The sequence below is a fragment of the Anas platyrhynchos genome, chromosome 1 (genome assembly GCF_047663525.1).
Source record: "Anas platyrhynchos isolate ZD024472 breed Pekin duck chromosome 1, IASCAAS_PekinDuck_T2T, whole genome shotgun sequence".
NCBI lineage: Eukaryota > Metazoa > Chordata > Aves > Anseriformes > Anatidae > Anas > Anas platyrhynchos.
The window spans coordinates 36111477-36132238 of record NC_092587.1 but is presented as its reverse complement, the minus strand read 5'-3'; the positions used below and the strand labels follow the sequence as shown (position 1 = coordinate 36132238).

Here is a 20762-nt window from a genome sequence, read left to right as displayed (position 1 = left end):
TCTTGCTCAGGTCTCTCCTCAGAGAGGGCATGAATGCGATCTCTCTCCTGACTTCATGAACGTTTTAAGAACTTAATATCTTTGAGGTTTAATATCTACTCCCTTGTCAAATTTGGCTGAAATTGGCAAGTAGATTAAATAATAAGGTTTTGTTATTAGGAAAGGATTGACACACAGACAGTATTATCCTGTGAGCCTTACTTCCTTAGAAAACCTGGCTAATGATCTATTTTTAATCTTGCTTTCCTAGACTACAGAAAAAAAAGTTTGATTCATGGTTGATGGAAGCTGTGGGGATTTCTGTTCTGTGTACTGATGAAAAACCAGATTCAAAAGGAACATTTTAACATCACATTAGTCAATGCATAGCCTGGGTGAGTTCTGTCGAGTGTTTGTTTTAACACAAGGGTTAAAAATGGGTAAATATAGAAAAAAGCGAGAATAATTTTCCTGTTTGTTTTTCAGACTTGCTTTCCTTCTCCTAATCCCAACCCAAAAAACTTTCCAGAGCTCATTGCCTATATGAGAGTAGCTAAATGAACGCTCAGCATCAGCCAAGAAACTGCGAGTTAGAAGATACGAAAAGCTCCCTGTGAGCTGATTAGGGGTGTATTTGTTATAATGGTGTCTATAGGACGTCTATTTGTTATAATGATGTCTATAGGATGTCTATTTATTACAATACCTGTGGCTCCCCTATGTCCCACACACCAAAGGAGTGCCCAGGGAGCATGGCCTTTTCCTGCCGCAGCCCCCACGGGGCAGCCTGGAAATGACGCCAACGTGAGACACGGTCAGAGCTTTTGGAGAGGGGGAGCAGTTTTCAGTAGGGACTCACTGCAGGATTTCTTGGTTGGCATGACCTAAGGACTGCCTAAACTAATTCAATTTACATCACTGATCATGGCAGAGGCAGCACTGAGGTGTATTTAGCTGTGTAAGACGCCACGGGCTGTGTTCAACAGCAACATCACTGCAGGAACAAAATACGTGCCTATTGATGGTCCAACCTTGAAGGCGGATTGAGCCTTCAGATTCCAGATGGCTCCAAGGAAGACAAGCAATGTGCTATCTCAATTTCTGCCTAGAGGATTAGGAGGACTTAGGACAATTTGTCATCCAGCAGTTACACAGCAGACTCAAAACAAAGGCTGGTTTCAATGCTAAACAGGTGAAGCAAGAGGAAACCAATGCTCGATGACAACAACTCTACATTTTTTTTTTAACTCCATCAGCCTTTCTAGGGGAGAGTCACAAAAAGCTGCAGAAGCTTTTTCAAGTTTTAAGATTCTGAACTTCTCTGAGCTACACAAGACCCAGGATTTGGATTTGGGGTGAAAACAGTTTGATAACGCTGCCTGCTGGCTGCTTCCTATACCAGCAAGATCTTACTTAACCCAAAAGAATTTTACTAAACAGAAGTTCCTGGTTTTGACACACAAAACCACAAGGTCACCAAGTCAGGGTGGATGAAGTTGCTCCAGTAGTTTCATTGTTAGAGGTGCTGTAGCAATTATTTCATGTAGGCTTTCCCAGCTAGATGGCTAGAGATCTAGCCTGATGACTGAAATCCTCCCTTATGCTGTGGGGAAAAGAGTGGCACCATTGTAATGGCATTGCAGTATCACCCAACCATGCTTTGCTTTTGGATGGCCGAGAGATGTTGAGAGGACCAGATACAGGTCACTGAGAACTGAACGAAAACACGACATGACTACGGGTGTTGCTGTTTCTCCCAGCGCATGTACAGAATAGCCAACACCATTACCGAGAATTCCTTCCAGGAAGCAATAAAGGCAGCAGCGGGTGATTTATTGAGACTTGGCAATTCTTCCCTTGGCCCTAAAAACTGGAAACTAACACAACAATAATATTTCTTTTTTAAAGGGAAGTCATTCTTCTTGGCTTCCCAGTTCAACCCATCTATACCACACCTTTCTCACACAGCCTTGGATACGGCAGAGAACATGACTGTCATTTATTAAATACGGAATAGTGCTCCCTTACGGCACTAGCACAAGCTGCAGGTTTCACTCGGGTCCTTTCTAACCTCTGCTTGTGGACGGAATTCCATTTCTGCAGAGAATACAAGACGGTCCCTTGAAAAAATAAGGTAGATGCAAACCTTCAAATATTCTTGGCCCTTGGAAAACACTGAGGATCCCGGTGCCATCACTGGCTCTCTACAAACTGACATGGAAGCACACAACATTGCTGCAGAGGCTGCCCAGCCACCATAAACCTGGCACACAGAGTGTGAGCACCAGCAGGCACATTTCTCAGGCACCGAGGTTCTTCCTTTGGTAGATGGGTTTTCTGTCAGATCAGTGTGCTGCATGGTGACCCACTCCGGACACACCAAGAGAGGTTTGGTGAAAGGGAAGCCATGAAAAAAAACACAAGAGGCAGGAGGGGAAGCAGGGCTGCTGCTTTTAGCACAAGCCTGCAGCTAGAGCAGAGTGTAACGTGAAGTGCAGCACAAGGGCTCGCTTGCAGAAAGGGAGATACTTGAGATTAGTTTATTGTGTCTCTCATTTATTGCTTTCTTTAGGCAGCTGTATGGGGATGTAGGAGACTGTCTGGCGTGAAAGTTCAGAGATAGATTAATTAGATTCAATGGCAAGATTATGGATTTTATGCATGAGCCACCTTTGATTGTGGAAAAAGTTAAAGCATGTTCTCCATAAAGCTTGGGAGGTTTCTCATAACACTAGTACAAGTAGGTAGATGAAGAGATGTTAAATTCCTAATTGTTTCTTTTATCTTTCCTGTGATAGAGACAGAGTTCTGTTTTAAAGACGTACCAAAAACCAGGTCTTTCATCTGGAGTGTAAAATTCATGTGTTCCCTGACCTCGTGTGTCACATGGTAATGAAACAACGTAAATCAGAAATGTTAAAAGTTGAAGTTTGTTAATATTACTGCTGAAGCTCCAGTCTCTTTCCTGGTTAAGCTGACAGGTCCATAGTCCAAATATATATATTTACAGATTACAACGACATGAAGAAAAAAATTAATGGACACCCAATGAGAACCAAATGGAAATGCAAGTTTCAGATGACTATCTGGAAATTAAAAAGAAAAAGAAAGAAAGAAAAAAAAAGCTCAAAAAACACACGCATGTATTTTAACTGGGGTGATGGACTTTCTTTGTATTGTACTACCACCTTACTCCTAAGGAAATATTTTAGTGATTTATACTCTGTGGGGAAAATTTAGCAAACAACATACATTTTGCATTCTCTTATCTATATTTCCTTCTCTGTTCTTTAGCTGCCTAGCCTGAAGCAGTCACCAAGGTACAAAATGTACCTTCCCTAGTTGAAGTCATTATGCACTGATATTTTTGGGTGGGTGAACCAAAGGTTCTTGCCTGCCTCTTCCTGAGACTGCTGCAAAACATTTCTATTCTTCTGCATGATGACACTGAGATCTGTGGTTCTGCATGTCGTTAATTGCTATTAATTCCTATGTTGGAATATTTTTGAAGTGTGTAACTATTGCACTGTGTATCTTACATTCAGATCTCTGCACCACAGATCACTGAGGGCAATGACCAACACCACCCAAGGTTTGGATGCAGAAGACAGAATTGTGGTTGCAGCCCCAGTGCTAACGCCAGTTTTATTGGGACAGAGCGAATTATACCTTCCACAGATCTTGCAGGTGGAAGGGCAGACCTATCAGTGTTCCTGCTTACACTGCAGTGACTGTGCATGTACACTGAAAGAGCCCCAACCCTCACCCCCAAGGCTGTACCTGGCCCCACAGACAGAGTAGATGGGCCCCTACAGCCCTCTCCATTTGTTCCCAGCCCTTGACAGCTGCTTCAGCAGAATTGGCTGAATTTGATGTGGACCAGAGGTGGCGAGAGCTCAAGGTCATAAAGCAACACAAAGATGTTGGGGAGATTGGGCTAGGGCCAGCCTTGGGACACAATGAGGAAGGCTTTTTCAGGTGCCCACTGGCCTGGGAGTTATTAAAAATAAAAAGCAGCTTCCATCTTTCCTCCTCTCTCCTCCCATAAAATCCATGGGGAGTCTCAAAGAGAATCTGAAAACAGGGACGTTTCCATAAAGCTCATTTCACACAGGGAAATCCAACTCATTACCTTTAACTCAAAAAAGTCAAGACTATGCCAAAGCATACTGTGCATTTGAGATAATCACAGGTAAGTCTCCTATTGCAGGTTTTTTCCCATATTAAATGGATTGTGAAAGCAACTGGAAAGCAGTTCACATTCAGTTATGTGAACTACTGCTGTCCAAATCTCACCTTACAAAAAAAAATTACTCCTTCTGCAGCAGACGATAGAAAGGAAGCCAGTCTTCAAGGTACAAGGTGAAATCCTGGCTCCATTGTATTCATTTGCCAAATTTGACTTGACTTCAACAGAGCCAGGATTTCCCCCCTAAAGATTTAGCTATAGTAAGCTGGGGAACATCTAAATGGCAGAGTAGAAAAACAGGTTATGGAGCCCTTAGATCTCCATTTGTCCCCACAAGCCAAGCACCACAGTAACACATGACGTGAGAATATTGCCTTGGCTGAGTTCATAACGATCAGTTTTCCAACTCAAAAGATTCACATTATTACTGAAGTTTCTGCAGGTAATCCTAGCAGAGAAATCAAATGTAACAGAGACAAAGTGCTTCTTTCATCTTTACAGACAGTCTTTGGAGAACAACTATCGCTGCCACATCTGGTGATTCCGAAGCTACATCAATTTTATTTTCCTTTGTAAACTACTACTGACCCAATTTTCTCTACTGTTAGTGTTATCCTGACCATCCTGCTTCATGCTGCTGTCAAGGAGTCTCTTCAAGTGGAAGGGACTGAGACAATGTGAACTGAGGGAAAAACAACCAAGAAATGAAATTCTTCATCAGAATGAAGACAAGTGACCACGAGTATGAAAAAATGCATAACAACTGAAACAGTGCAGAACATTGCAATGGCTGAGCAAATTCATTCAGCACTGCTACTAGCACCAAATCGAGGGCAGCAATTCCCACAGTCAAAATCTAAAGATTTTCACGGAAGACACAAATTTTATTATGTCTTTCTTAATCCTTGTTTCAGTTTCCAACTCAGTGTGCATTAATTGGGATGGGTGAAAATCTGTTAAGTAACATAATTTACCTGGGTTTTGTTTTCTTAACTTCCTGAATTCTGAAAAATCAGCTACTTACTTCTCCATTATTGGATCCAATGCTGTAGCATGGATGCAGCATTGCCACCCAGGATCCAAATCCTAAAGCTGTTTGCTAGTAATGCTGACTGCCAGAACTCAGTATCTACAACTGCAGCAAAAGGCTGTACAATAACTTGCCATGGCTGAATACAAAAATAAAATAAAAAATAAAAAAATCATTTTTTCTCAGTCAAACTCATTCTAATAATGTTATCTCACTATGAAATTTGCTTATTTATTTACTATTTTTTATTTATTGAACTATAAGAATAATTTTACTATAGCATTATTGACTATATTGCTTCTCTTGCATTCCTTATCAGTTTGAATTACTTAAATTATCTTATACTACTATATAAATACTGAAATATATGCAAGATTATACAGCATATAAACTAAGAGACAGTAATCTCAAAACTACAATTAGTATACTCACTTGAATAAAGGAGTTCCACAAACAACACATTTGTATATTCCTTGAGCTTTGTGATGTGTGTACTCCCCCTCAAAGGCACTGGGAAAACAATAACACTACATTTTAAAAATAAATAAAGGATTTATTTTTTTAATTATTAAATTAGCTAGGACTTTAGAAAAATATTAAAGAAAAAAAATAATAGTTTGCAGTTGTTTTTTATTAAATGAAGCAAATAAAGCAGGCATGGGAAAAGGGGAATGTCCTCATTAGTTTGCCTCAGGTGTTACGCATCATGCAAGAGGAAGCAAATTGTCACACAGTTTAAAGGACAGAACAACAACAACAACAACAACAACAAAAAGAGGAGAAAAACTGGAATCTTCCTCTATTTGGTAAATGAAACATAAGTTTTCATAAGCATGGATTGTTTGAAATTTAGCAATTTAGCTTCATCCTATGCACTTCTCTGGGTTTGCCTTTAGAAAATGTTTTAGCAATGCATTCAGATGCTGAGCTGGAGGTGTAAAGCTTTTGGGTGTCTGCCATAGAGCAGATAATGAAGAGTCGGTGTTTGGTGAGTCCAGGATGGGCTGGAAGGGTGACAGAAGTATTGTAGCTGAAAATGAAATAATTGGTCCATGATTTCAAGCTGTGTGCGCCTTATATTTTTAGTTGAAAAGCAATATTACAGCTTTAAGGGAATATTTTTCTAAGTTAACAATCTAAGAGGCTAGGAGGTCATTCATCTAATACGAATCAGCTGTGCTAGTCCAACAAAAAGCCTATGTGCTCGGCAGCTTGTTTTTATTATCCTTTCACCCTTTTTATGAGGTCCAATTTTTTTTTATAAACAGGATTTTTAAGAATGACCTAATCTCCGATTGTTTGTGCGCATTAAATCACGTCGCTGGTCCCGTACACAAGCAGGAGGGATGCGGGGCAGGAAAGCCTCGCGGCGGAGGCTGCCATCCGTCCCCGTGCCCGGCCACGGTGGTGGGGGGATGGAGGGATGGGGAGGAGAGGGGATTATCCCGCTCCTTCCCATCCGGCACATCCCATAAACATGCTCTGTCAGGAGGAGTGCTGCCTGTTAAGCGGGACCCCATGTGTGGTAAAGAGCCCTTTCAGGTCATGAATGAAAACAAGCAGTTACATCATTAGGGCGTTTGGATCAGAGGTAAAGCCGGGGCCTTATGCCAAGCTCAGTGGTATAAATTAGACAACAAAAATGGTTAGGCCTTGGCAAGTTACCTTCGTGCTGGAATCAGCTGAGAGAGACTTTATTCACTAAAAACAGTCCTGGAAGCAAGTCCTTTTTTTCCTCCAGGATTCAGGGCTGGCTTCCAACGACTAAAGCCATGTGAGGGCAGTTATTGAAAATTTTTGACATTCCAACCACAAATGAGCCAATAAATACCTTCTCCACATGTGCTTCAAAAAGAAATTGGAGTGGGGTGGAAAAGAACTAAATTATGCTACCTTCTTTCTGCAGCCAAAATGTCTATACTTACAATGACCACCTTCAAAACTTCAGCGTCCTGGCACGGGGCCATTTCCCTCGTGGTTCTGCTTACTGTGATGTCTTCCAAAAAGTGTACCTAAACCGCTATTACTTCCACACATTTTGTAGTAAACTAAAAACAGACTCTAAACATAAGCCCCGAGACTTTATAAGACATACAGTGTTCATTAAAAGTCACACAAGACCCCTGGCCGTGGCCTCCACGCTGCAGATGCTTGTCTTTTCGGTGGTGTTAATTTGTAGGGGTTAGTAAACAAGTGCAGAATTCCTGGAGAAAAAAAAAAAGTTGCTGGGGAGGATGAGGAAGCACCAGCCAGAGGAAAGGGAGAGAAGAAGGATGCCTGTGTTTCGAGGACCTCGCTCCCTTCGCCCTGCCTTACCTTTCGGTCCCCTTCTCCTGAGTGACATGGTACTGCAAGGGTGTCAGCCGCTTCCTCAGCTCCTCCTGGGAAAAGACCACCTTACAGTCTTTTTTATCCCTACATGACCCTGCAAAGGGAGAGGATATGGGAGAAGGAGCCTTTTTAGCTTAAATCCTGAATAATTGCTTTGGCAGACGGCCACAGCATAGCTTCTGCATTCACTTGTCAATGACCAGACCAGTCCCTAATGCACGAAGAATGGCTCAGCTGAACTGCAGCTGATTATTTCTTCAAATCCAAGTTTAAAAAGAATTTTGCTCGAGAGCCAGGTGATTCCACTGGAGCAGTGACAATGTGCTACAGCCAAAGCCCTTCCGTGTGTTGCGCACACAATCATTCACAAGAAAGTTACATTTCCCAACCATTAAAAAAATAAAATAAAAAAAAGCTGCAAAAAATAACTACAACCAAAATGTTCTTTACAAGACATCTATATTGGAGACTTATGGTAATGGGCATATGATGTTCGGCCACAACATCCAACGATTTTGTTACCCTTTAAAGTAGCTCAAAATAAATCTTTAGAATTCAAATACGGTTGATTTAACTTTTAGTAGCATCCTAGTCCTTTTACTTTATAACAGTAACAGTTGGATCTTTTCCCTGCTGAAGCACTGGAATAGGAGCCCCAAGGAGCAGGTCATTTCTTTGCAACAAGAGGCACCAGGTTCAATAGTAAAGTTGCCTTAATATTTAGAGTTGCTATTGAAATTACCTGTCTTTGAAAATCTCATCTTATATTTTGCTTAATTCACAAACAAAAAAATCCAAGGAGCACATAGGGATTACTGTAAAAAACATTGGTATAGTGCAAAAAAATCACATTATGGAAAAAAAAATAATAATAAGGCTGCTTTTGAGAACGAAAATTCCCAATAACAGAAATTACCAAATGTTAAAATAACTTTGATATTCTCTTGCAAAAAATGAGCTGACACAGTACAGCAGGTAAAAAGCGCTCTAATTATGACAGTAATTAAAATATGTTACAATTAGAAATAAACAGTCCCGACAAAAATATTTTTTGCTAGTAATGCATATACACTCATAAAAAGACCAATTGTGTTCCCAAAGTAGAGGGAACAGAGCTACCCATCTGTATGTCATTTAGTACAGGAGAGGCAATGGCAGGTTTAAATTACATGGTATTGGATTGCAATTTCCTAACATTGGATGCTTTTCTGCTTTTTTACCTTGAGTCATTACTAAGGAGTGTTCATAAAAAGTAGCTTAAAGCACAGATGCTTGCAAATCATTTAAGAAAAGATGTTTCTTTCTTCCTCCCCCTCTTCTTTTCCTCATTTTTTTTAATGTGTGGGGGTGGGTGAATAGGGGAGAGAGAAAAAGAATAATGCTGTTGGTCACTACTGACTAACCCTAGGAAGTATTTTCAGGAAGAAAAAAAAAAAAAAAGTAAAATTGAAAACATCTGATTGAAGTAAATAGTGCAAACATAAAAAGCTTTACTAGTGAAAGAAAGGTATTGAAAAGCGACTTTATTTCATAGATTAGAAATTACTTTTGATCTAAACATTCTTAAAAACAGATTGTTTTCCACTCCGAGCCATCTCATTAGCTGTGCTGCAGAGCCTGCGTTTTAATGGCAAGCTTTGAAAGAGCGCTGCTGTATGCCTTTGTTAGCTTCAATCTTATTTGGGAGAGGGATAAAGATTTCATTCCAGTTCTCTTTGTTTGTCTTTCAAGAACCACTAAGGCAGTATTCACACAAATTTTGCAGGAATGTGCCCTGTGCCATAGCTTACAAATTATTTGGTTTTGGTGCACTTAAAGGTCACCTTCCAAATTAGCAAAATTTTCCTACATCCTGGCTTTTCAACCTTAAATGTAAATATTGTTTCCTAACTGTAAGTGAGGTTTGTTCTTTATAACATTTGGTTGCTTATTTAAAGATGTCAAACTTTGGAGGTTTTTATTCTCACAACGTGCTGGGCTCTAGGACTAATAAGTCTTTCAAAGGATAGCTAGCAGGGAAAGGAAGCATATGCATTATATAAATAACTATTGTTATGTTGCACTATGCAGTTCAGAAGGAAACTGTTTGAGAGCTGGTCTTCCATCTAATATTTCAGTACCAAAAAATTAGTCAGGAGAGCAGCAAGGAAGCCTATAAACCAACACCTCTTCACTTTTAAAAATATCTTAATATCTTCCTTTTTTTTTTTTTTTTCTTCCAGAAGATCATTTGCTCTTTAGCTATTCCAAAAAAGCAAACTAAGCATAACCCCGTACTGAAAAAAGTCATGCAAAACATTAAATGTTTTACAGAAGAGCCAGCATTCCCTCTTTGCTCTCCCTGAATAAATTCTCATCTCTTTCAGAAACATTCTTCAACCAGTGGGCTCTTCTATGCACAAGGAAATTTCTATATGCTACTTGAATCCGTGACATAGATCAGAAGTAGGGAGCATGTTATAAAAGATTTTTCCCCATCGTTTTTAATAATTAACTGCACGTTTTACGATACAGACATGTATTTATGTCTGCAGGGGAATCTTGCTAATCTGCCCGGGGGTAAACTGCAACCTGCCCCAGCAAAGGTCTCTGCAGGTTTCTGATTTAATGCAGTATACAGCAGCAAAAAGCTATGCTTGCACTACAAATCAGAAAGGAAATCTCTTGGTCCAGCCCTCGGCATTAAGGAACAGCCCTCTTCAGTCAGTTGAGCGTACTCTTTAACTGCTAGCCACAAAAAAGAAAGGCTCAGCAAACTGAGTGCACTGTTTCCATACTGCCAAAGAGACAGGGAGGTAATGCAAGACTGAGCCACAACTGGAGGGTGGAAGGATCCATCATCTGAATCATGGCTAGCCTACAAGCATGAAGAAAATGCAATATATCTTAAAAACATCAGGATGGGATTCTGGGAATGGAGTTGGGAAGAAACTACCATGCAAGGGGGGACAAAAACGCTCAACCTGCAGTACATGATCAGCCACCTCTGTCTGGGAACCTCCTTTACGGGGTATGTGGGAGGTCTGCTCCAGTCAGATCTGCCTCTACCTGGTGTGGGGACAATGTAAAGCTACCCACATCTGTGTGCAGCTACGAGGGAAGCTTTGATGGGTAGAGCTGCCAGCAAACCCAGTGGGTTGTTAAAGAAGGGAATAAAGGTGGCCCTGAGCGCCTTCCCCAAAGGAGGGACCCAATGTAGCCTTGTGGGAAGGGGTCCCATGGGCAACAAAACCCTCCTGGGTGACTTTGGCCTGAAGCAAGGCTCTCCACTCACTTGTAAATGCTACTGCTCGAGGCCGGAGCCATCAGTTTTCCATCAGCGTGATTACGTTACAAAGGTAAGGCTAAATTAAATAAGCCTAACTAATTTATTGAAGATCAGAGACTTCTGATTCATTTGGTATACCTCTGGACTCCGAATGGGACCCAACTTGTTCTCCAGCAGTGAAGTACTCCTAGCAGTGCCTTTCGAGGAGCTGGGGACCTCCTCTGAGAGACATCTTTTCCTACAATGCACGCACAGGTTCTGCTCCAAGATCCGAGTCCAGATGAAATCTTTCCCATCAGTTCACCGTGGTGTGCCCATTCTCCTTGGTGCTCATGGGGGAAACAGTGCACACAGCCCTTCCAAACCAGGCATTGATGTTTCCACTTCAGGCCACCTGCCTTCAGCCTTTTTCCAGCAGTTCCAGCAGTGCTAAAAGCTTCTGGGATCTTGGAGCAGGATGGAAAGCCTCTCAAAGACAAGGCCAGGCTCACAGATCTTAATGCATAAATATTTTATAAAAAGTTCAGGAGGGTGAGACAAACAAAACCAGAAACACTTCTGGAGCCTTTGTGGTGTTCCTGTACTTAGGAATGGCTTTTCTGAAAAGAAATGCGATGTGTGCTGCAATTTACTATTCACCCACAGACCGCGGGCATTTTAGAGTTCAGCTCTGGAGTCTGGAGGCCTTCCCGATAAAAATGAAGTGAAGAGAAAGTATTTGCTGGGTGTTGACCTGATAATGAAGACATTAAGCATCTCACCTCACATATAAATTCCAATTTCCATCGACCTTTTCAGACCTGTGGTTCGTAGCGCCGGTGAGCAAGTGCCATTTCCTTCAGTACCACCAATCGCAAGGAAACGAGCAACAAGATACGTCCAGGCAGACTGACACGAGTTAGCAGACCATTACTCCTCACCACTCAGCCCTTCACCTGCTCTGGCGTGCCGCAGGGTGTCGAGCAGTGTCTGACGTGCCCTGAAATGCCCTGGTGCTTTGCCTGATGGCTTTCCTTCCTTACATCGTCTTTTGAACCCTCCTAATGATTTTCTCTTCTGTCTTGTTGCTTCCCATCACCACCAAATGAACTCAGCTTTTCAGCTTCGTGGAGGACACGGCATACATTTTCCTCTTCCTACGAATGCTTATGTTCCACCAGCATTAATGGACATTACAGTCATGCACCGAGCACACACCATTAAGACTTCCTGAATTAAATACAGCAAGATCAAATGTTCCAGCAGAGCACAGCCATATAATAAATTGGGCTTCCAGTTTTCAGTACCACTCCTTTTAATATACCTGAGCGTTTTTTTTAGGGGCCTTGCAGCACGTTTTATTATTCATACACCACCACAGCCTCAGTCTACAGAAGGGTCTGTGAATGCAAGTAAACCTGGCTCCTGGCACACATCTCCCTGCTTCCCAAAGCCCATCCCTCTGCAAGTGGGTTGGACCTTACTCATCCCTGGTAAATTATCTCACACTGATGCTAAGAGGAATCCTCCAAGGTTAAAAAATATTCGTGTACATTACTTTACACAAATACCCTTACAGATGATATCCCTAACACTCAGGTTTATTAAAATGGGAATCTCTCATTTTTACTCTTTTAAATTTTGTTTACACAGTTTATGCTGCTTGTTTAGAGTTTTGCCTCTCTCTCTCTGCTTGGGAAAAGAAGGATGGACGGCTCTGTTTCACTTCTGTTTAGTCTGTCCTCTGCAGCCTTTAGTCTGTAGCCTACTGCAAACAAGCCGGGAACTGCTGGTCTAGTTAACAAAAATTAAAAAGGAAAACAACTCTTGAAAATGCAAATCAGTGCAAACATTTTTGGTCAGCCCGTAAATCTGAATGCTATGTTTTAAAAAACCCTGTATTTGATGTCATAGATCTTTATGTACTCCCATCACAAGCCATTTTAAACCACCTAATCACGCGGCTGCCTAGGAGAGATCCTACAAAAGAACTCAAAAAAGTGGGAGGTCAAGTTTAAGTAAAATCCAGACTTGGTAATTAAAGAAACCCTGTAAATGTTCTACACATTGAAAGACAGATCTGTGGTTCTTCTCTGAGGGATGGCTCCTTTGCTTTCTTGCTGTAGGTAGCTAACTCCCACCCACTGCTGAAATACCATTTGCAGTTTCATGCAAGCATTAGGAGTAATGGGGCGAAGACCATTTCCACTACATTGTGCGTTGAAAATCCAAAAGCCGGGTACCAGGACAACAGCTAAAATTTTGGGTCAAATGCCAGGTTCTTGTCTTACAAGAACAACACCAAAAAAATTTATCCATCTTTAAAAAAAATGGTTTGCTTAACACCCAGGAGGGTCACAGGGCCATGAGGGAAGGGCAAGCCAGCTCTGGGCGAACTCACAACCTTCCCATGCAATCGAGCAGCAGTCACCATGTTTCTTTTTTTTTTTTTTTCAGCTGGTCATCAGCATGGCTGCTGGCTTGTACAGATGTAAGTATTCCGAGTCACCATAGATCTACCACATAAGAAAACAACCTCGTCTCTACCTCCTTATCTTGCATTAGTGCAATCCACGGCATTGCCAGCCCTGGCCCCACAACCTCACAAGCTGCAGGCACCGAGCACTCCAGCATCAGCTCGTGCTGGTGCAGGGGGGCAGAGCTGCCCTGGGGCTTTCCAAGCCCCCAGCTTGGTCAGGATGGCAGCATGCAGTGATGGCAGCATGCAGCGGCTGCTCAGCAGTGGCTGGAGAATAGAAGCACCTTCAATATCATGGAGAAAATCCTCGTGGCATTAGAAGCTGCCTGTTTGCTGTGATGGCCAAAAATGGCACAGGACAGCTGAGCTCTTTGCCTTGCTCTCGGATGCAAACCGGGCAAGACAAGATCAAGATCTACGGGTACAGCAGCGGGGGCGGGAGCATTTATAATGATGGATTTCTCTTCCTCTCTCCCCTATAGATAAAGAGACTTTTGTTTTGCTGATACGATCCTAGCACCTTTCACAGGCACTACATTTGTTTAAATTAAAAACAAGAAAGGCAGAGACACTGAGCACTCTGTATCTGGTCAGTAGATTTCTGTCAGAATCAATAAAAGGGGGCACGACATATGGAAAGGCATTTTATTAACGGCAGAATTAAGCTGAATTTAATAAGAGTGCTCTATGCTACCTTTTGCATTTAAAATATTTCAGTGAGCCATCAAAATAAGTTTATTCACACGGCTTTAATAAAGGTTTAACCCTGCAGCGGAAACAATTAAAAAGTCAGCATTTGCCAGCGGTTACCGCAGTGGTGTGTAGCTTATTGTAGCGTTCGGGCTGTTGCTAAATCCTCCTGCTGCTTCCTCTACAATAGTGATGTGTGGCCTGTGAAATGAGCACTGCGTTTCAAGACCCGAGGTGCCGCCGCCTGTGCTTGGGCTGGGGGTGGAGGAAAGAGGAGGAAGGAGCGGGGTGGGGGAGGTCCCTGCCCTCCTCCAATTCCAAGCAGCAGCCCCGACCTCACCCCGTGAAGGAGTCGGCTGACTCTGGACGTGCTCCTGGAAGGGCCCTGTTAGCAAAGAGGCAGCCAAGGGACAGCAACGGGCACAGAGAGCAGCGGGTGCTGCCGTGTCCTGGCCTCTGGTCCCCGTTCACCCCGTGCTGTAGCCACCGTGTGCACCTAACAGCTGACTTCTGGCAGCTTCTGTGCCTCCGTGCCTGACTCCTGCTCCGTACCCTCGATGCCCTCTCCACATGCCATCCAGTTCCCTGTGAGCACATCCCCTCGGTGACCCACTGGATCACCTCCTCCATCGCTTCCAGGCTTGGTCTGGCCAACTTGAGGGTTAACACCATAAGCATCTCCTGAAATTGCACCTTTTCTTGCTTGCCCTCCTCCAGCTTTTCACCAGATAAGATCTCCTTCCTCTTTGTGTGCTGTCATCTCTCCTTTACATCACATTCTTCTGTTCGTTATGCACTCCTCGGAGGAAGGACAAAGCTGGGAGTTGCTTTTAATCCAAGGGAAAAGAGTGAAGGCAGCCCTGAAAGGGCGTCTCAGACCTCCTGTTAGACACTCATAACTAAAAGAGCAGCTTTTCACTGGAGCCTTTAAAACACAGAAACCCAGTTAGTGCTGGAACGTCACCTTTCACATCCATCTTTTACATTACATTTCAGCAGAAAAAGCAGAGAGCCTGAGTTGCACAGGGCACAGCAGTGGAACAGAGGAAATTTATGAGCTCCCAGAATTAAAACATTCTTGCAAGAAAGGCAAAAATGGCTTGTGGTGGGTCCTTTATGGGAGCGGGGAGGGAAAGCAAATGACCTTAAGAGATCCTTCAGGGAATACGTCAAGGAACTGGCTCTGTGCACAGAGCTGGGAGCACATGAAACTTCTCCTCATCCCGTGGTACTCAGCACCACAGACCCCCTGAGAAGCCCCTGCCCAGGCGAGGCACAGGCAGAGCAGAGCCTCTGGGTAAGGGAGAGAATGAGGAGGAGAGCAAAAGCCAGCATGAATGAGGAGTGAAAAAGGAGACAAAAAAGGGTACACAACCTGGTGTTAAAAAAAAAAAAAAAAAAAAAAGTACATTAGCAAGGGATTTCTGGTCTTATGCATCATCCCAATTTTTGCAAGCATCAGGCATCATAAGAGTATCACTCCCAGTGAGATATCCCCAAATAAATTTTGTTTTAAACTGTACTAAATAAGATAGTTTAGACTGAATATTATTATACAAAATAAACATTTGTAAATAAAACATATATATAAACATAAATATTTAAGCAATACCAACATTGAATATAGTTCCATTCAAACAGCTACACAAAGGTAATTTTTTAAACCATTCTCAAGCCATTCAAAAACAATAACTTTATGCTCTATAACGATAAAGCAGCGTTCTATGGTCATCATTATCACTATGAAGCAAAAGAGGCATACGAACACGATTATGTATTAATGGCAGATGAACAGCTTTACATGCTATTTGCTATTGTGCTCACATAGTGCATGCTCAAGTATTTACCAAACTGATAATTCTCATAATCCCTGGGAGGGAGTGAACCAGGTAATTTGTAAGACTGTATTTTAAGTTTAAAAGAAATTTCAAATTGATATTTGCTATTCTTAAAATCATTATTATATAATTAGCTTCATTGAAATGAGTTTTGATTTTTGCCCCCCAACCAGTTCTGAGGAACAGGAACACCCATCCGAGACCTTGCATGACACATGTAAGCCCAGAGCAAATTTCTACATTCAAGTTATAAACCCCAGAAAATAGGGATTTATAACAAAAACATTGACAGGCATTTAACCATAGCCATACTAGAGGGTATTGTTATACAACATATCAGTCTCACTTTTATTTTCTTTCAGATCATGTGAAGAGCCATCTGTAATAGTACGTCTCTGGTGATACAAATTACGGAAAGCTATAGGAAAGTTAAAACATTCATTATGGAAATTACATCTCCGCACATACAACCATACAATATGAAACGTTTTCAGATAGAACTTGAAACACACAAAATTTAAAAGCAGCTAACGTTCTTTGAACATACTAGACTAAGATCTTTTCTTGGCTTTTCATTGCTGAGGCCAGATCTGGCAAACACTACGTGCACAGATAATTTCACTGACATGAGCAGTTTGAGAGTTCAGAGGGACAAACGCATAGGAATAAGTCATGTACGTAGCTGTTTGCAAGATCTGCTCCTAAAAGTAATCCTTTATGTTAACAAGATTACTACTAAAAGTCCAGTTCTGAGAGTCAGGAATTTTCCGTTCACAAGCTCTTCGTTTCAATTTTATGGAAAGACATTATACTGAAACTTGGAATTAACAACGGTTTAATAAAACAAATTATGAGAAACTATACCATAGATATTTATTTAATAAAGACTTACACCATATGCCCAGCACCATCTTCATACAGATGTGTTGTATCTTAATCTAATCCTAGAAAAGCATGTTTTCCTACTAGCAATTAAACACTTCACAACAATTTAATATTATCTAGGACTTTATTGTTTCATACAGGTCCTGGAAAAAAATAGCAAGTCTACTCATGTAATGTTTTCATCATTACTTTTGCTTAATTTTACAAATACCATAAATTTCTTTGATCTACAGGAGAAGCAAAGCCAAATTATCTCATGCAAAAACGTGATTTAAGCAGCACAACATTCAAAGTGTTAAAGAAATAAAGGAGATTTTTTTAAGAAATGAGAACCCATAATAATTAAAAGACACAGCAAAGCAAAATAAGGTATCTCTTTACATCTTGGTGGTCTGCTACAGAAAACATATGTACATGGAATCTGCATAATCATTATTTGTATCAGTTACTTGATGGTATGCACTGAAGCAGCTGAAGTGTTTTTTACATTAAAAAATTTGTATTTGTTTTTGTGTTTTCAAAAAGAAAAAAAAAAAAAGAAAAAAAAAAGGGGGGGGTGAGGGTTAATTTCTTTTAATTTCTGTGAACTAAATCCTGGCAGGTGCTGAATGCATCCTGCATTTCCAAAGACATTATAAGCATTCAGCTCTAATACAGCATGCTCAAGAAGTGACACTTCTAAGTCACACAAAGAATAACAGAGCTGCAATCACTGCTGGAAATGAGATCTCAAAGCAACGTGAACAGAGTTTGTGTACAAGCACAGCTTTACATGATTTTCCCCCATGCTCATTCTTTTCCTAAAATACTCCTAAATGTTCATGAGGTCTCAAAGCGTACTTTAGGTATGAATGACTCCTAAATGGGAAGCTTTTCATATAGTTCAGGGTGTGCAAAACCACATATGCTTGGTGCCATCTGCTGGGCCTGCAGGGCTACGGCCAGGCTTTGCAATGCCTGCTATGAAAAAAGTGCTGCGCTTAGGGCGAAGCATGCGCTGGCTGTGCACATATTGAAACGTTTAGTCCTAACTTCGGAAAAGAAATATTTTTAAAATACAATTTGGAAGAATGCGTCCACACCGCAGGTGCTAATATACAAATGGAGAAAGAGCAAGTATAAACACTTCTCTGTCCCAGCTATTAATTCGGTTTACGAGTAGTCCAGCATAACTCACACGTGCTTGCAAAAGTGTCTCAAGGAAGAGAAAGGTCACCCCTATTCTAAGATACTTCTTAACATAATTTCATTCATTTAACTTGCTTCTGATCTACCAGTATGACTGTTTGTTAAATATAAACATCACGTGGCACCATTTTGTTCCCTACAGGATGGTCAGAGGTACCACTACAAGCACAGAAACTGAAAGGACAGTTTCTCATTGAAGTCCTTGTCCTGCAAATATTTAACTGCATGCAATTTGAAAGTGCACTATGAAGCCCAATTCACAGCTAGGCAGTGTTTGTCTCGGCCAGAGCCTTTGGCTTGATATTTAAGCTTGAGGATGAAGCCCCTGCCAGCACCTTGCTCCTTTATACTAAAGGGACAGGGGCTCCAGAGGATGAGCAAATCTCCTTTCGTATCAGATTTTCCATACAGGCAGAAGCAGACAAAACTGCACCATTTCAGACTGAGAGGATACATGGCCTGAAATGATATGGTTGCAGAGCAACGGTTCACACAGAAATGGGTGGTGGGAAAAAGCACTAATAGAGTGCAATGGTAGAAAAAAAGTCATGAGAACTTGGGGCGTTTTCTGTATATTCAAAAGTTGAAGTCACAGTGGATTGTGGCATTTAAACAGATGTTGTCTCTCGATCTCATTCCCATGTTTAATCTGATACATGCTATACCATTTACTTGCAACCCCCTCAGTACACCACACACAAAAAACAAACCAAAGGCAAAGCAAGCCTACACTCATTTATAAGCAGCTGGGGAATTTAGATTACTCTTAAAATATGTGAGATATGTGATTGTATATTATTTCACTGTTAGCAGATGAATTTTGGTTTAGAAAATACATATATACATATATAAATATATATAAATAAATAAATAAATATATATATATATATATAAAAGTAGTTAGCCAGTGGAACTCAATCTATTCATGTTTGCACAGTTATGGATCAAATGCACAGGAATAAGCAGCAGTGCTACTAGCTTTTTATTCCAAAATCTGACTACTGGATTATGCCAGAAAAATGATTTGACAAAGTAAAACAGGTACACAATAGAAAAACCTCCTACAGGCTGTGTTCCTAGCTCACCAACTTTGAGATCCCCTTTCCGGAGCAGGGACAAAATGGCCAGCAGCCCTGCTGCCCCGTTTTTAAGGTAGACACCAGCGATGTGAGCACACATCAAACGGTGCATAACAAGGGCTAAGGAAATTTGCTTATCCTATATTTTTAGGATTTTAAATCTGGCTCAGCAGCAAATAGAACAGGAAACAAAGGTCAGGCCGACACAATGTGGGCTATTCTCTCTCTTCCTCAATATGTGTTTGCAGCTCCTATCTAGGTTAATGGGAGTTTTGAGCACATGTGGGGGAAAACAGAACACAAATGCTGCAAAAATTGGACTCAGATTTAGTTCAAATAAAGTGTAATCAGCTTTAGAAAATCCATCAGCTTGAAAACTGATGTCTTATCACTGAAAAAATCTTTAGAACATCACCTCCATATGCTTGTTAAGTAGAGCTCTGGAAAAAAGTGCTTAGAACATTTTGCACCCTTATGAAACTGTTGTGAGTGCAGTACACGCACCCAAGCTGGTTCTTATTTGATGTTTCAAATACTGATCAGCCAGAATTGTATCTTTTTTTATTCGGGTGTCAAGAAAATTCCTAGTAACATTCAAAATTCACTCACCGTAGCTTTTATTTTCTCTCACATGCCCACGTATGCTGACATTACTAGGCAGATATTACAGATACTGTTTTTGTCCAAGTGAAATACAAAATACTTAGGTTTAAGGTATTAATCGTATCAGTAGTTCACAGAGATGGGGTCTTATGGCAGCTTTCACAGACCTAACAGCAGACCTTGACCTTGGACATTACAGGAGAAGTGCAGCTGCATCTGGGCATTAGGTTGCGTGTTACCATTTAGTTATTTATTTATTTGGAGAAGTGTCATGTAACTAAAGAATATGCTGTCAGAGGAAAGAAAGAATTACATTTTAAATTCTGTTCACTTGTACGTAATTTTCAGTGCATACATATTTAATTCATACTAATAATTTAAAAAGGGACACATCAAGTGCAACTATAGCACACTTTCAAAGATTTTGGAAAACTTCTTAAGTCACCTGATTTAACAGTAATCCATATTCTAAATTCTGTTAAGTATTTTTTTAAATATATAAAAATGGCATTGAACAGAATTGATCTTTAGTTAATTCCACTGCTTTTGCCAAGAATGAGGAAAATAATAAAAAAAATAAATAATAATAAAAAAGAGGTAATTAATTGGACAAGGAAGACAGACAGCATTGCCAAGCGTTCTAATATTTAGGATATGGAAGCCCTCATCCAAGCCAATGACTTTTACCAAAAACAAACAAACAAGTAAACAAACTTCTGATTCCAAGGCAGATTTAAAGACAGCAGAGCAACCCATAGCACACTGTTTCCTGCAGCAGAGACACCGGTTCCTAAAAGGGCCTTCATTACGCATGACACAACAAGCAGCACCCATTCAACCTGAGGGAAGCCCACAGGCTCGCAGGGCCACTGGCTGGCTCTTTGTCACCAAATGCAGCAGGTTGAATGCAGACATCACTGTGATATCCTCACCAACAAAACCAGAGGCAAAGAACAGGGGCAAGAGCTGAGTAGGGAAGAAAAAAAAAAGAAAAAAAAAAAAAAAGAAAAAAAAAAGATGAGAACAAATTAAAACATCAAAAATGTTAAGATACATACACAGAAAAAAAATAAAACAAACAATGCTTACAGTTTTATCCAAGACCATCACCTAGGAGTGATGCACCTTTCTTAGCTGGTTTCCTCTGATCCCCCCTTTCAGGTTTGGATGTGTATTACATGGTATTCTGTGGAGCAGATTTCTGGGCCACCAAGTGAGGGAGGG

At 41.0% G+C, this 20762-nt stretch overlaps 1 protein-coding gene across 8 annotated transcripts in view; it reads right to left on the bottom strand.

Moving 5' to 3' along the window:
* The window catches only part of MSRB3 (methionine sulfoxide reductase B3), an 83109-nt gene that overhangs the window by 43841 nt on the left and 18506 nt on the right, over nt 1–20762 (bottom strand). For 3 of the 8 annotated variants that reach the window (XM_027456286.3, XM_072034508.1, XM_038172952.2), the window contains 4 exons: nt 20378–20504; nt 16130–16201; nt 7515–7623; nt 5631–5708 (listed from right to left, as the gene is read on the bottom strand). In XM_027456286.3, coding sequence (XP_027312087.1) covers nt 5631–5708; nt 7515–7623; nt 16130–16201; nt 20378–20453 — 335 coding nt within the window. In that variant the 5' untranslated portion in view covers nt 20454–20504. The remainder of the gene's footprint in view (nt 1–5630; nt 5709–7514; nt 7624–16129; nt 16202–20377; nt 20505–20762) is intronic. The other 5 variants (XM_072034514.1, XM_072034511.1, XM_038172950.2 and 2 more) reach the window with 4 other exon arrangements.